At 42.3% G+C, this 15,658-nt stretch overlaps 1 protein-coding gene across 2 annotated transcripts in view; it reads right to left on the bottom strand.

Moving 5' to 3' along the window:
• DYNC2H1 (dynein cytoplasmic 2 heavy chain 1) overlaps positions 1-15,658 on the bottom strand; it is a 376,065-nt gene that overhangs the window by 74,938 nt on the left and 285,469 nt on the right. Inside the window, exons 85-86 of one of the 2 annotated variants that reach the window (XM_025893745.2) lie at positions 12,444-12,533; positions 4,640-5,122 (exon numbers count right to left, since the gene is read on the bottom strand). In XM_025893745.2, the coding sequence (XP_025749530.1) occupies positions 5,087-5,122; positions 12,444-12,533 (126 nt within the window). In that variant the 3' untranslated portion in view covers positions 4,640-5,086. Of the gene's footprint in view, positions 1-4,639; positions 5,123-12,443; positions 12,534-15,658 lie in introns of those variants that run through there. The other variant, XM_025893740.2, reaches the window with a different exon arrangement.

The raw sequence follows: 15,658 nt of genomic DNA, 5'->3' as shown, positions 1-15,658 counted from the left end.
AACAGAAGACGTGAAACCGTCACTATTTACAGACAACATGATTTATATGAAAACCCTGAAGATGCCACCCAAAACCTGTTAGAACTATAAATGAGTTAAGGAAAGTCACAGGATACAAAGCTAACACCCAGAAATTTGTTGCATTTTTACAGTTAATAATAAATTGTAAGAAAAATTAATAATCCCACTTACAGTCATATATAAAAAAATAAAATACCTAGGAATAAATTTAACTAAGGAGGTAAAAGACCTGTACTCTGAAAACTGTAAGACATGATGAAAGAAACTAGTGATAACACAAATAAATGAAAGATATACCACGCTCATGGATTAGAAGGATATTGTTACAAATGTCCATACTACCCAAAGCCATGTACAGATTCAGTGCAATCCCTATCAAAATATGACAGTATTTTTTCACAGAACTAGAACAAATAATTCTAGAATTCGTACAGAACCACCAAAGACCCTAAATAGCTAAAGCAACCTTGAGAAAAAAGAACAGAGCTGGAAGTATCACAATCCCACACTTCAAGATATACTACAAAGCTGTAGTAATCAAAATAGTACAGTGCTGGCACAAAGGTAAACATATAGATCAATGGAACACAATAAAGAGCCCACAAATAAACACATGCTTCCATAGTCAATTAACGGATGAAGGAGACAAGAATACACAATATGGGGAAAAGACCTCCTTGAGAAGCAGTGCTGGGAAAACTGGGCAGCTACCTGCAAAAGAATGAAACTGGATCACTGCCTAACATCAGATGTGAAAATAAATTCATAATGGATTAAAGATTTGAATGTAAGATCTGAAACCACAAAACTCCTAGAAGAAAACATAGGCAGGAAGCTCTTAGCAACGTGTTTGTGGACAAATCTCTTCAGACAAGGTCAACAAAAGCTAAAATAAAGAAATGGAATTATATCAAATTAAAAAGCTAGGCACAAAATGAAAAGGCAGCCTACTGAAGGGAAATCTGTGCAAATCACACATCTGATAAAGGGTTAATCTTCAAAATACATAAAAAATTTATATAACTTAATACAAAAGAAGAGATTAAAAAATGGGCAGAGGACTTAAATAGACATTTTTTCCCAAATCAGACATACAGATGGTCAACACACACCTGAAAAGATGCTCAGCATCACTAATCATCAGGGAAATGAAAATCAAAACCATGATGAGAGATCACCTCCCACCTGTCAGAATGGCTAATATGAAAAAGACAAAAAGTAACAAGTACAAGCGAGAATGTGGAGAAAATGAAACACTCATGCACTGCTGGTGGGAATGCAAACTGGTACAACCACTATGGAAAATAGGATGGAGGTTCTTCAAAAAATTAAAAATAGAAATACAGGTAAGATCCAGCAATTCCATCTCTGGATATTTACTCAAAGAAAATGAAAACACCAATTTGAAGAGAGAGATTCACCCTTATGTTCATTGCTGCACTATTTATAGTAGCCAAGACACTGAAGCAGCCTAAGTGTCCTTCTAAAGATAAGTGGATAAAGAAGAGCTGGAGTGTGTACGACAGGACTCAGCCCATACAAAAGAATACAATCTTGCCATGTGCAAAAACAATGGTGGACCTCGAAGGTATTATGGTAAGTAAAACAAACCAGACAGAGAGAGACAAAACAAAACAGAAAAAGACCTACAGATATAGGAAAGAAATTGCTGGTTAACCATAGCAGGGAGGTTATGGAGGACAGGCAACAGTGGTAAAGACGTTTAAGAGGTATACTCTCAGAGTTATAAATAAGTAACTCCCGGGTGTGTATTGTACAGACCAGAGAATACTGTCAATAATACTGTAATGACTTCGTATGGTGACAGATTGAAACTACATTTATGGGAGTCATTATGCAACATATAGTCATATTTGAATACATTATGTAATGTATAGCAAGAAAAAAAACAAGAGTTCAGTGCAGCTTCAATATTTGGCTAAGATCTATTATTTGCCTTCAACTTCTGGTAGGCCCAATAAATAGATGCCTACTTTTAAAAAGTCCTGGCATCCCACAAAAATTCTCACCAAAATACTAGTCAATAGGATCCAACAGTACATTAAAAGGATTATTCACCACGACCAAGTGGGATTTATTCCTGGGCTGCAAGGTTGGTCCAACATCTGCCAATCAATGTGTACAATACATTAATAAAAGAAGAACAAGAACCATATGATCCTCTCAATAGATGCAGAAAAAGCATTTGACAAAGTACAGCATCCTTTCTTGATCAAAACTCTTCAGAGTATAGGGATAGAGGATACACACCTCAATATCATAAAAGCCATCTATGAAAAACCCACAGCAAGTATCACTCTCAATGGGGTAAAATTAAGTTCTTTTCCCCTAAGGTCAGGAACGCGGCAGGGATGTCCACTATCACCACTGCTGTTCAACATAGTATTAGAAGTCCTAGCCACAGCAATCAGACAACAAAAAGAAATAAAAGGCATCCAAATCGGCAAAGAAGTCGTCAAACTCTCACTCTTTGCAGATGATATACTTTATGTGGAAAACTCAAAAGACCACCCCAAAACTGCTAGAACTCATACAGGAATTCAGTAAAGTGGCAGGATATAAAATCAATGCACAGAAATCAGTTGCATTTCTATACACCAACAACAAGACAGAACAAAGAGAAATTAAGGAGTCGATCCCATTTACAATTGCACCCAAAACTGTATGATACCTAGGAATAAATCTAACCAAAGAGGCAAAGGATCTGTACTCAGAAAACTATAGAATACTCATGAAAGAAATTGAGGAAGACACAAATGGAAAAACGTTCCATGGTCATGGATTAGAAGAACAAATATTGTGAAAATGTCAATGCTATTTTTTATTTGAGAGAGAGATGTGTGCATGTGGAGGGGATGTAGAGGGAGAGGGAGAATCTTAAGCAGGCTCCACGCCCAACACGGAGCCTGACGTGGGACTGATCCTACAACCCCGAGATCATGACCTGACCCAAAATCAAAAGGTGGATGTTTAACCGACGAAGCCACCAAGGTGCCCCTTAAATTTGTTTTTAGATGAAAACTAAAAGTAGTGTTTTAAGTGAAAGAATAAAGCTCAGAAAATTTATTTTTTACCATAATCATGCCTTGGTAAGATTATTTTTAGTGACAAATATTCTAATCATATGTGATAAACATAAAGTTCACTGTGACTTCGTTTATGAATAATGTTCCTGGCTGATTATGTGGTTGAAATTAAGGCAATTGTTATTCTTTAAATGGATGAATTTAGGGGAAAAACTGGATAAAACAGTTCTCTACTGATACCTAAACAGCACTGTTGGGCCTCCATGAACAGTTAAATCAAGTATTTTTAATACATGCATTAAAAATAATGCAATTTAAAGAAGATACTGTGAAGGCCTCCTGGCAACCACACAGAAGCTCGCGGCTCACCATGCAGGTGGTGTTCCAGCGCTAGTCTCCAGACACCCTCACTTTATTCTTTATCCTGTAAGGAAGCAAAGCCCATTCGTCTCTCAGATTCTGCACGTGATGGTTCCTATGCTGAGACTTTTCTCTCTGGCATGTTCGTGGTTTGCTTCCTCACTCCATTCAAGTCTCTGTTTAAATATCACCTCCTGAGAGGGGCCTTACCTACCCTGATATCATACCAAAGCGACACCCTCTCCGACCCACTCACTTTCTAGCTCCCTTAATTAAACATCAATTTTCTTTCTAGCATCCTAATATTAATTAGAAATAAAGTTCAGTTCAGCTTCAATATTTGGCTAAGATCTATTATTTGCCTTCACCTTCTGGTAAGGCCAATAAATAGATGCCTACTTTTAAAAAGTCCTGGCATCCCAGAAATGAACATCCATATTTGTAAAGCACAGATGTTACACTACCCTATCTAGTAAGTGTAAAAATGTTACTAATGCCAACCAGGTGTGACATTTATATTAGTTTATTTACGATCATATATAGATGGGCATTTTATATGCCACTTGGAGTAAAAAGAACCTCTATCTGGTTCTATAGGTTGAAATTCTTAGACTAAAGGATATATATGTACTTGTGTTTGCAAGAGTAAAATTTTTAAAATAATGACTGTGAAATTTTTCATATTATGTGAAAAAATGAACTTTACAGTTCAGTAAGTAGAGAAACAGGTTGATAACACACATCTCAAGAGAAAATGTGATAGCTAGATAAGTGTAAGGAATAATGTTAGAAGCATTTTAGTAAAAAATATATATAAATAAATTTTAACTAATACAAAGTATAATATGCCGATTTGGCTATGGTGAAATCCAGAGCTTTATAAAACTGACATACTTGCATTTGCAACATGAAATAAAACAATACTGAAGAACAAAATTTACTTCTAGGTTGGTTACTGCTCTCTAACCATAATCCTTCAAGGGGAAGTCTTAGTCGGAGTACTATCTTGAGAGGATAAAATAACAATGGCTATCAACTTTGCCATTTTAAAATTTCTCAGGGAGGAAAAATCTCTGATATCATTTACCAAAATATCTAATGTGGGTCATCTTCAATTCAAACATAAAAACAAGATGGGAAAAAAAATTTTATCTAGCACATATTTATTTTCTCTTATAAAATTTCAAAAACAATAGACATTAAAAGAATACTTGTTTAGAAAAAAACTTTTATTGAGATTTTAAACATCCACAGAGGTTAAAAAAAGCTTCACACATCACGGATATAGATTAGCAAGCTCCTTCAGGACATTTAGTAAAAAAGTGGTTTTTTGAGACGTACTTAAGGTGAGGCTCTCATGTTCAAGGTGAAGTACTTCGCTGGGCTACCTGCACCAGACGCACAGGCCGGGGTCAGCGGCAGCATCACCGAGTCCACTTCAGTTCTCCGTGCAACCACATTCAGATGAGCCCACGGCCCAGAGTCCCTCCACACGGTGCACAGGGGAGTGCCCTCCTCGCCTGCGGAGCCGTCCAGGGGCAAGGAGCTCAGGACACAGCGGCCCAGAGGGAAAGCACGGAACCGATGGTGAGGGGTGCCCGGACCACGCGGTCCAGTTACACCAACCGTGGAACCACGTGGCAAGGGCTTTTGGAGATTCAGGATGGTTCACGACCTCCCGGGCCAGGCTCTGACTACAGTAGGAAAACAGGGGACACGTTTGCTAGAGGCGGCAGGTGGCCAGGCGGAGCAGGGGAGAGCGGAGGCCCGCGGCCGGGAAACCGCAGGGACCCGCCAGCCACCATCGGCTGGCTTGTAGCGCAGCGGGGCTGGCCAGCGGACCAGGGCCTGGCCCTGTTGGGAGCATGTGCACGGAAGGAACCCCCCCAACACACACCCCGCGGCTAGTGGCCCCAGGGCTGTCATGATCTCATCACAATACCATTTGCATTGCGGTGTCCTCTCCCCCTTTCCGCACAGGCGCCACTGGGAAGATGGCAGATGGGAACATGCGCCAGGGCGGGTATAGACGGGGTGTGACAATGAGCACTTGGGAGAGGGGAGACCACAGAGACCCCTAAACCCACGACACAGCAGCCAGTGGGCTGCTACCACCCATGGCCAAGGCCGCTCCTCCTTCTGGGGGCTGGACCCTTCCCTTGGGGAGCACGAGGCCAGGGACGGAGTCCACAGGCCCCAGGACACTTGCACTGCTCTTTTGTGGCCCAAGCCAAGGCTGCAGGACACAGACGGCCCCATGCAGCTGTGTCCTTCCCCAACTAACAAGCCAACGCCCGGGGGAAGTGGCTGTGTACACCCAGGGGAGCCCTGAGAACACGGGCGCCCACGCGGCCAGTCTCCGGCGGGGACCACAGCTCGTCTGCTAGAAGCTGCTGATTCTGCTGGAGCCGTCGCGTGTCTGCTTACACAGTCTGTGCATGCTTTCTGCGGTAAAGATGCTCTTACTATGCCACGCCGGCGCTGCCGAAATTGGTATGCATGTGATAAAAGCGAGATGCAGATAAAAATTCAGGGAAAATTTTATCTCGAAAGCCAGTTATGTTGCTATATTGTCACTTTTCTAGAACCAAGATTTATCTTCTGCAAGCAGTACAAATAGCATGGTTTATAGGATTGCTTCCGTAAAACTGCAGATCATCATAGACCACAGACTACCACTTAGTATTCCAAACGCGCAAGACAGTAGATCATAGGCAGAGTTTATGAGCTGATAGTGTGGAGAAATTACTGTCCCTGCACAAAATGGAACTGCTAAAATCTTGTAATACTCCTGCTATAGCAAAGCTCTATTTTACCAGGTAATACTTTGGTTATGTACCCTAAGTTCATTCTACGACAGTGACAACACAGTTTAAAGCTTGGCTGTATGTTAATCTCAAATCTCAGGATTTGGGTCAAAATATATTTTTTTCATGAAATTCCAATATGAATTTATTACCTATTTCCTTAACTAAATGTAGAGATTCCTCTTGTTAGGAATTCATGATTTCCTCAGTACGTGTGTTTCCAGCACTTAGAAGAGTGGTGGCACAAGACAAAAGCGAAAGAAAGAAAGCGAGAGAGAGAAGGAGAGAGAGAGAGACTATGAATTAAGAAGATGCACAACATACCTCTTCCAGCTTAGCATATACAAAAATAGGGGCGCTAGAAGTTTGAGACCCCATTCAGACTGCTTTTTCAATTGTTTATATGTCTCCCTATGCATAATTTTACTGAGTGCCTACTATGGGTAAAAACACTGTACTAATGACTGTAAGAGTTACTAAAAGGAGTTAGGAAAATAAAGACTTTTCTAGGAATGCAAAGTACTGCCGAACCTTCCAAAGTAGAGTAAGATACCTCAGAAAAAAAAATGAAAAATTAAAAAAATATGATAGCTTTTAACGTTTAGGATCTCAAAAGAAAACAAATCTTCAAATGTTAGACTGTAGAGTAAAAAATTTAACACCTATTGGGCAGATTTAAATAGAAATTAAATCTCATAAGTATGTCACAGATGCTACAGAATCCATATTGGGAGGTAAATCATGATGATTAGGAAATGTGAATGAGATTTATGTCAGTTTCCTTGAGAATAACCCTAAAAGTGATCAAATCATTCATTTATTCATCAGAAACTGAAAAATCTACTTGTGCAAGGCACTGTTCTACATGCTTGGATAGAGCAGTAAACAGACAAAAATATCTGTCCTTATAAAGCTTCCATTTAGTGGAGGGATACAAAGAAAATTAATTCAGTGAAATGCATGGAGTATTAGCTGGGGATATAGGCTCTGGAGAAAAATAAAGAAGGAAAGGGGGGGGCATGACCTGAAACAGTGTGGCCAAGGAAGCCCTCACTGAGAAGGTGACGTTGGAGCAGAGGTCAAAGACAGAAAATGACTTTGTGCAGAATCTGGGGGCGGCAGCCTGGGCAGAGGAAGCAGCAAGAATAAAGCCCCCGGTAGGGAGTATGTTGGTCTGTTCACTGAACAGCCCAGAGGCCAGCATGGCTGGAGCAAACTAAGTGAGGGAGGGAAAAGAGGAGGAAATCAGAGAGCTAAGAAGCCTGACCTTTACCTGTTGGTTGATGGAAGGATTTTGTGACTCTGGATGAGGTAAGAAATCACGAGGGTGTTCCCAAGAGAGTAAAGATCTAACCTGACTTATGCTTTAGCCAGAACATTCAGACTGCTTGGTTGAGAACCGACCAGGGAGGGGCAAGGGTAGAAGCAGTCTAGTTAGGTGGCGGCCACACTAGTAATGACATCAGTCAAGGCAGTAGCGGGTGAAGTGGTATGTCTGAATATATTTTGAATATAGAGGCAAGATCATGTTTCTGGTAGCATGGACGCACACGAGGAGAGGTAAGGAGTTAACAGTGATTCCAAGACTTGGCCTTTGTCATGGGAAGGATGGAGTTGTCATTGACTTTCAGGGGAATGACGACTATGGATAGAGGCCAACGTAAAAAGTTCCAAGGGGGAGAGTGAGAATCTTTCTAAAATGTTGCTGATAGTTTATGGAATGATCAAAAACTCATGTTTTTACAGAAAGGGCACTTTAGTGTGAGTTCTCTCATTTACCATATCATTTCTGTAAACTGTTTATTCTTGAAATTGGGGTTTTATTTTTCCTATCTTTAAAAATGGAAATAACACCCACCTCGTGTGTTGTAAATATTACTAAATTTCATGTACAGCAGAAAGAGCTCAGTCCTTAGAAATATTTGTTTTCTCTTTCTGTCCTTCATTAGATCATTTTAAAAGTCTGAATATATAAATATATAAAGTGGTACACTGAAAAGAAAAGTGACCTGATGCTCAGATTTTACATCTAGGAAAATGAGAAGAGCTATTTAGATGAACCCAAAAGGGTGTCATGAGACTTCCAGATCCAGGATTGCCAGCCTGAGTCCTTAGAGAACAGTCAAGGTCAAAGAGGGAAGGGTAAGCACTAGAGGCTCACAGATTTTTTTCAGTGAACAATCAGTCTTCTTGAAGTGGAGAGGAGAAGAAAAATGTAACAAAGAAGCAATCTGTGTGGCTAAGGTCACAAGAAGCATCTTAGCAGACACGCTAGAAACTGTGCCTGAATATTATCTGAACAAAAGACAATGCAGCATCTAAACAGAATCTCAGGAGAAAACAAGAGGGAGGGAAGTGTAGGGACCGATACCTGTAGGACGGGAGGACCTGCCTCCCAGCACTGCTGCGCGGGGAGGGTTGGAAAGGACCCAACGTAAGAGCACCTGCTCAGAGAAGGCGTACGCTGGCAATCTAATACGGCGCCCGTTTTAGGCTCGTCCAGAATGAATCCAGGCCATGGCGGGAGGATCCATTTGGGCAGAGTGGGGACAGGAGGGGACACTGAGCATCTCTAGGTTGCACCACATCTGCTGTTTTTTCCCAAATAGATAGTTGTTTGGGCGTCTGGGTGGCTCCTGGCCTTGTGCTCAGTGGAGAGTCTGCTTCAGATTCTTCCCCCCCCCCACTTGCACACACACGCACTCTCTCTCAAATAAATAAATCTTAAAAAAAGATCGTTGTTTAGATTGGTGTTGCTTATTTATCTTTACTTCCTGAAAAACCTTAAGGAGAATGTATGTGACATGCTAACTGGTATTTACTAATTCTATTTATTGTTTGGATCTCCCCAGACTTCAAAGTTGCTAAAAGTTGATATAAATAAATAAATAAGATTCTAACATAAGAAGGAAGGTGGCCAAATATGGTAGTATATGAGTGTACCAACCAGTGGCTTGAGTTAAGCCAAAAAAAAAAAAAAAATCCTGGGTGGAATTGAAGCGGTCACTACCAATTTTAAAACAAAAGACAGGGTGCGCCTGGGTGGCTCAGTTGGTTAAGCGACTGCCTTCAGCTCAGGTCATGATCCTGGGGTCTCGGGATCCAAGTCCCACATCGTGCTCCCTGCTTGGCGGGGAGTCTGCTTCTCCCTCTGACCCTCTTCCCTCTCGTGCTCTCTATCTCTCATTCTCTCTCTCTCAAATAAATAAGTAAAATCTTTAAAAAAATAAAAATCTTTAAAACAAAAGACATAAAACCTAAGCAGGAACTGATTCCTAATAAATGAGCACGAACACTTGCCACTGACACATGGCAGTCCAAGTTTGGTTAGCAGTAAAAGTATGATGTGGACACAGTCAGAAGTCCCCTAAACACGGCTTGTAGTTAAAAGCACTGGGCTTCCTCTGGACGCTGGCCTTGCCCTTGTCTGGCGCACTCTGGCCTCTCCTCCCTAATGGGCTGGTCCTACTGCGCTCTCGGCTCGGGCGTCCCTTCCCGGCTCCCCCGTCCGTTAGGGGCTCCTGCTGTTTGCTCCAAGGCAGTGTCCTTCCTTCATGGTTTGTACCGTGGTTTATTCTGTGTCTGTCTTTCCTGAGACACTGTATGGGCAGTTCCTTGGAACACACAGTCTATGTGTTTACTATTCTACATGCACAACTTCAGAGAAGGGTTGGAAGCCAAGGCTTTACATGCTTTACATGCTACACTGAATGAAGGTCAGAAATGCCCACACCGTGAGGCAGGAACCATATCAACTTCCTAACCACTGTGTCGCTGGTACTTCCCTCAGAGCCCCCTTCAAGTCGCTGCTCCCAGTACGTCGACTGGATGAATCAGTCAATGCACAAACAGTACCTCCACCCCGGCCAGTCTCCATCTGCACGGAACCCTGTAACAACACTCCCAGCAGCCTGTTCTCGTCTCCCTCTCCGTCAGGCCTCCAAGCGGTGTAAAGCCACGGCTGGACCCGAGTTCCAGCGGCCGCACAGCTGTCTCAGCTGGACTCAGCATCACGGCTTCACACGGTTACCACAGCAGCTCTGTGTCCTCACCGTGCCCTCCCTATACCCGCACGGCGACATGGCTGCCCCGCACCCCACAAGCTGCTCTGGATTCTCACCTGGGACATACAGGAGGCACCTGTGAATCCCAAACACTAACACTTACCTCAGGAAAGTGCTTATCTCTGTACATTTATAACAACAAATAAATTAACACAGGAAAACAAAACAGTGAAGAAACCACATTCCTAAGTGGTGGCAGAAATGATAAGCACTGCATATGCCCCGGTTAGGAGGACGGAAGACAAGCTACAGTCAAGCGCAGAAGTTATCCTCAGGCAGGAGGGTGTTTTCTCATCACAATTAAGGCTAACTGACTATAAAGCTTTTAAGAAATTACATAGTGTAAGTGACAGTGGAAAATTTTTCAGCTGTGATGATTATTTGATACACTTAGTATAAATATTCATGCCAGAAAATTATAATTCATGTAAAATTGTTTTAAATATTAAATTCAATATCAACATGTTTATTGTTATATGCACACAATTAAGTGTACTGACACATATATTGCACACATGGTGTAAGAGGCTACCATTTCCAGCTAATAAAGACAGTTCCTGCCCTTGATCAAAAAGAAAAGCAAACAATACTGACAATTCCATGAGCTGATAAATCATCACAGCCGTGCAATTAGAACATACACAGAACTTCAGAGCATTTCTGTTTCCCTAAGTTACTTAGGGACTGGTCGTCCTTCCTCCCTGCCTGCCGCACGCTCCTCCCCGGTTCCGGTGCCCCCTCTATCTTCCGGCATTTACCGCTCATGTGCACGGGCACAGCTGACGGACAGACAGACAGACGGTCAGAGCCCTTGACTGGTTCTTCTCTACCTGCTAATTTTAATGTCATCTTCAGATCCAGGAATTTTTTTCTCCAATAATCCTACAACCCAGAGGTTAGTCGTATTAGAAGCCAAACAAACCTTCAGTCCTGGCCCCTTTAAAGGAGTCTCATTTGTAGCCGGCAGAGGAGAGATGAAGAGCAGGGTAAGGGGAGAGCCCCCACAGGGAGTATCTACAGAGCTCAGAACACATGAAATTAAGGACGTGGGGCTAAAGATAAGGCTTCACCAGCAGGTCAGCTCTTTCTTTAGCTCAAAGATGAGAGGGTGGGTTCAGAGAAATCTGTAGGTGGGAGAGAAGGGTCGGACTTCTCAAAGGGTCACATTTCACAGCTTGAATTTTCTCTGTAAAGTAAAACACAAGGTGCTCGGCTAAGGGAAAGGGAGGTGGTGACAGAATGGTTTTCGGGGAAGTAGTGCATGGCTGAAACAGCCAAAGTGGAACACAGGGGCAGGGCCAGCCCCTCCCTCACTGGACCCCATCTGGGGTCGCCAGCAGAGCTCAGCAGCTTGTGTATGGACAGAGACTAACCCAATGCAGCACTTTCTAGGAAGGACGAGGCATGAGGGAGAGTGAGACAGGATAATGATTCTGGAAAGGGAATGGCTGAAGTTATGTGCCATGGATTCCAGGCTGGGGTGGGCAGGAAGAGCCTAGAGAGTCTAGTTCAAAGGTGGAGCCGTCATGAGCAATGACAAGGCTGAAGCTGCGGACAGGTACGTGCTTCATCTAGAAGGACTCATGATCACGGAAGTCACGGAAAGGAGGCCATTTGTGAAGCAGGTGTGACCGCGGAGGACGAAGGGAGAGACTCCACGAAGCCACGCAGGGGACGAGGGACACCGCGCACCCACTAATCAGTACCATTTGCTATTCCTTTCAGAAAATCACTCGAGATCACTCCTTATTCCGTTCAGTTTTCCTGCAAGGTACCTGACTGGTCACTCTGAAGAAACCTGATTTGTTGAAAAAAGAAAAAAGAGAAAAGAGCAGCTCCCTATGGGGACGGCAGGACATGCTCTAAAGTGAACTAGTCACCGTTATGAACCTGTGTCCATTACCAACCATACAACCCACATCTATTAAAGGTGTAGATTCTTCTCTACATTCCCAAAAGTTATGAAGAGCCACAGTGAGTAGAAAAAAACAAAAACAAAATGAGCATTTTAAAAGAATGCCCAGTAAGCACTGAGGACAGCCTGAGAGCGGCATTCTCCCTGGCTGCCAGCAGGACAGCGACCCCGGTGCACACGTCTGTGCCGCTGCAGTCACACACTCCGTTGCTCAGGGATTGACTCTTACCTGTATCGCAAGGGCCCGAGCTACAAGGCCTCGAAGGTACTGTAAGGGATCTTCTGGGCCTTCCCACTTGCTCTGCCATGCGAGAGGACACTGCAATTTAAATAGGGTCCAAATTAAGTTTACATATATAAGATTAAACATAGAAGACCTTTAACATTAGTGTGATGGGGAAAATACTTTGGCATAATCCACATTATGTGTACCATGAATTTATTTCCTTAAGACAATGTCTGTTTTTCTTTGAATAAAATGAATGACAATAAATAACATAATAAAATGAATGATAGAGATAGAATGAATTAATCTGTTTCTCTAAAAGGAGAGTTTCTATAATTTTTCTATTGGTGATAATGTGTTATAAACATCGGGGTGCATGTGCCCCTTCAAATCAGTATTTCTGTATCTTTTGGGTAAATACCTAGTAGTGCACTTGCCGGATGGTAGAGTAGTTCTAAATGTCCATCGACAGATGAATGGATAAAGAAAATGTGGTTCATATATACAATGGAATACTACTCAGCCATCAGAAAGGATGAAATCTTGCCATTTGCACAACATGGCTGGAGCTAGAGGGTATTGTGCTAAGTGAAGTAAGTCAGAGAAAGACAAATACCATATGACTTCACTCATATGTGGAATTTAAGAAACAAACAGATGAACACAGGGGAAGGGGAAAAAAACAGAGAGGGAAGCAAACCATAAGAGATGCTTAACTACAGAGAGCAAACTGAGGGTTGATGGAGGGAGGTGGGGGAGGGGATGGGCCAGATGGGTGATGGGTATTAAGACAGGCACTGGTTGTGATGAGCCCTGGGTGTTGTGGGTAAGGGATGAATCATTAAATTCTACACCTGAAACCAATTTTACCATATATGTTAACTAACTAGAATTTAAATAGAAACTTGAAATAAAAAAATATAAGATTTTTTAAAGTAAAATTCTTGAAACAATAAACAAACATAAGCTGGTATATACAAAGTAGCAAACCACTGTTTGCTTAAAACAATATTTAGTTCATAAGGAAATCAAATTAAAATTGACATGTTCATTTTATAAGTGGTAAAGATTTTTTAAAAAAGTCTTGGTTCCTCCAGAATTTCTTCAAACTCTAAATAGAGAAGTATAATAGAAATTTCATCCCCAAAACCACACTGAACTATATGATTAAAAGAAGAAATTTAAAAAATACTCTAAAGTTAAATAAGTAAATAAAGCCATTCTAAAAAAGTTATCTTTTAAATACCTGACCTTCTACTAACTGGTATTCTCTATCAATACATACTTCTTTCCTTCACAATATTCTTTACATTCATGTTCATCATCATAGTATAACTTTCTATGAGGGTTTGCTGGACTTTCCAAACATTATATAAATATTCAAACTTCTAAAGTGCAATAATAAGGAGAAAACATCAATTTCATACCCCAAAACACTGCCTGATTATATAGTAGAGAAACGACACTGTGGGACATATCAACAATGCATGGAAAACAAAAATTATAACATAATGGGAATTCAGAGTGTAAAATATCTGGTTTAATCACTTTAGATGTGTAAAGTAAGCTTTCCTCAGAATATGGCAGAAAAGCGTCTGAATGGTGCTTTGAACTGAGACAGGTGTGATTTTCAAACATGACCCCAAAGCGTCCAGTGCTTCTCCCACTGAGACCTGAAAAGCACCCCTTTCCTTAAATAAGGGTCCCGTGCATACAGCAGTGGTGACGCTGTGCCAGTTTCCAGGACCTAAGAAATCGGATGCTTGAATTTCCTGTCTTTTGAGACTTTTGATCTTGGAACCCATCCCCCATATCTTGAAGCCCAAGTTTTGGAGAGGCCCCCATGGAGATGGACAGAGGCTTCCAGTTCTCCGTCAGCGCTGACCTGCCAGCCACGTGAACAGCTGTGTGGAGGAGACAAGCTATCTGCACCAAACCCTACTCACATTTCAGGTTTCTAAGCTTAAAATAAATGAATTTTTACAATGACATTTTAAGCTGGTAGGTGTTTGTGGAATCTGTTGTATGGCAAGATGACTGATGGGGATTTTGGTGTCTTCCCATTGAGAGATGAGGCCCGTCCTCTCCACCTGAGTTCGAGCTTGGCGACAACTAGAATAAGGCAGACATGATGTGATGCTGGCTCACATTCGGTGTTCAGGTCTAAGCCTTCACAGATGAGCAGCTTTCCTCTTCTGTTTCTTGGAGTGTATGCTCTTAGATCTAAAATCTAACGTGATACGGAAGTAAAGGAGCCTGTACAGAGAGACCCGTGTAGGGATGTCCACACAAGGAGCAACCAAGGCCTCTAGCTAGTAATCAGAACCAACTCACCAGCCATGTGACGAGCATCCTGCGGGCAGATCCTCCAGCTGCAAGCTGAGCCGAGACAAGCCTGCCCCACAGATCCAGCCAGAACTCCTTATTCAGGAGCTAACTAACTCTTCTTCTTTTCAACCAGTAAGTTTCAGAGTAGTTAACTAGGTTGCAATACATAACTGACAGGCCAGGTTTTCACATTCTCAATATTATGCTTTCCTGTGGTAGAAAGATAGCTTCTCTTTGCAGTGTTTATTACATAAAATGATACATTACTGCGATGGGGAACCTCTAAGATGCTCCCAATGACCCTGCCACTTGGTGTTGGTGCCCTGGTGAAATTCCCTCACCTTGAGTATCAACTGGTTCCAGTGACATGATTCTAATGAAAGAACACCGTGGAAGTGAGGGGTGCCACTCTGAGACAAGGTTACAACACACCGTGGCTTCAGCTAGCCCCCTCCCTCTCACTCTGTTCCACACTTGCTCTAAGTGAAAGCTGCCACGCTGTGAGATTCCGGATGGAGATGTCCATGGAGCGAGGAACTGACATCATTGGTCAACAGTCAGCAGGGACCAGACACCTGCCGGTGGGCTGGGGACAGGCACCTGGTCTAACTGCAGGCCCTGCCCACCAATGAAACCCCAGGGAACAACTGCAGGAAAGGACCCTGCAGTTCGGTGCTACCACAGCTCTGGAAAACATCTGGTTCGACCCAAAAATGAAAAAGACAATTCTGACAATGAAAAAGAATGCACATGCACACTCATGTTTAAGGCATCATTACTTACAACCAAGTCATGGAAGGAACCCATGTGCCCATCGACAGATGAATGGGTAAGGAATATGCAACACACACACACACACACACACACACACACACACACACACACACACA

This window comes from Callorhinus ursinus, unplaced genomic scaffold, assembly GCF_003265705.2.
Source record: "Callorhinus ursinus isolate GAN/ISIS: 27379988/994484 unplaced genomic scaffold, GSC_fseal_2.0 scaffold19, whole genome shotgun sequence".
NCBI classification, from domain to species: Eukaryota; Metazoa; Chordata; class Mammalia; order Carnivora; family Otariidae; genus Callorhinus; species Callorhinus ursinus.
Note: the sequence above shows the minus strand (reverse complement) of the source record. Positions and strands in the feature narration are given on the sequence as shown.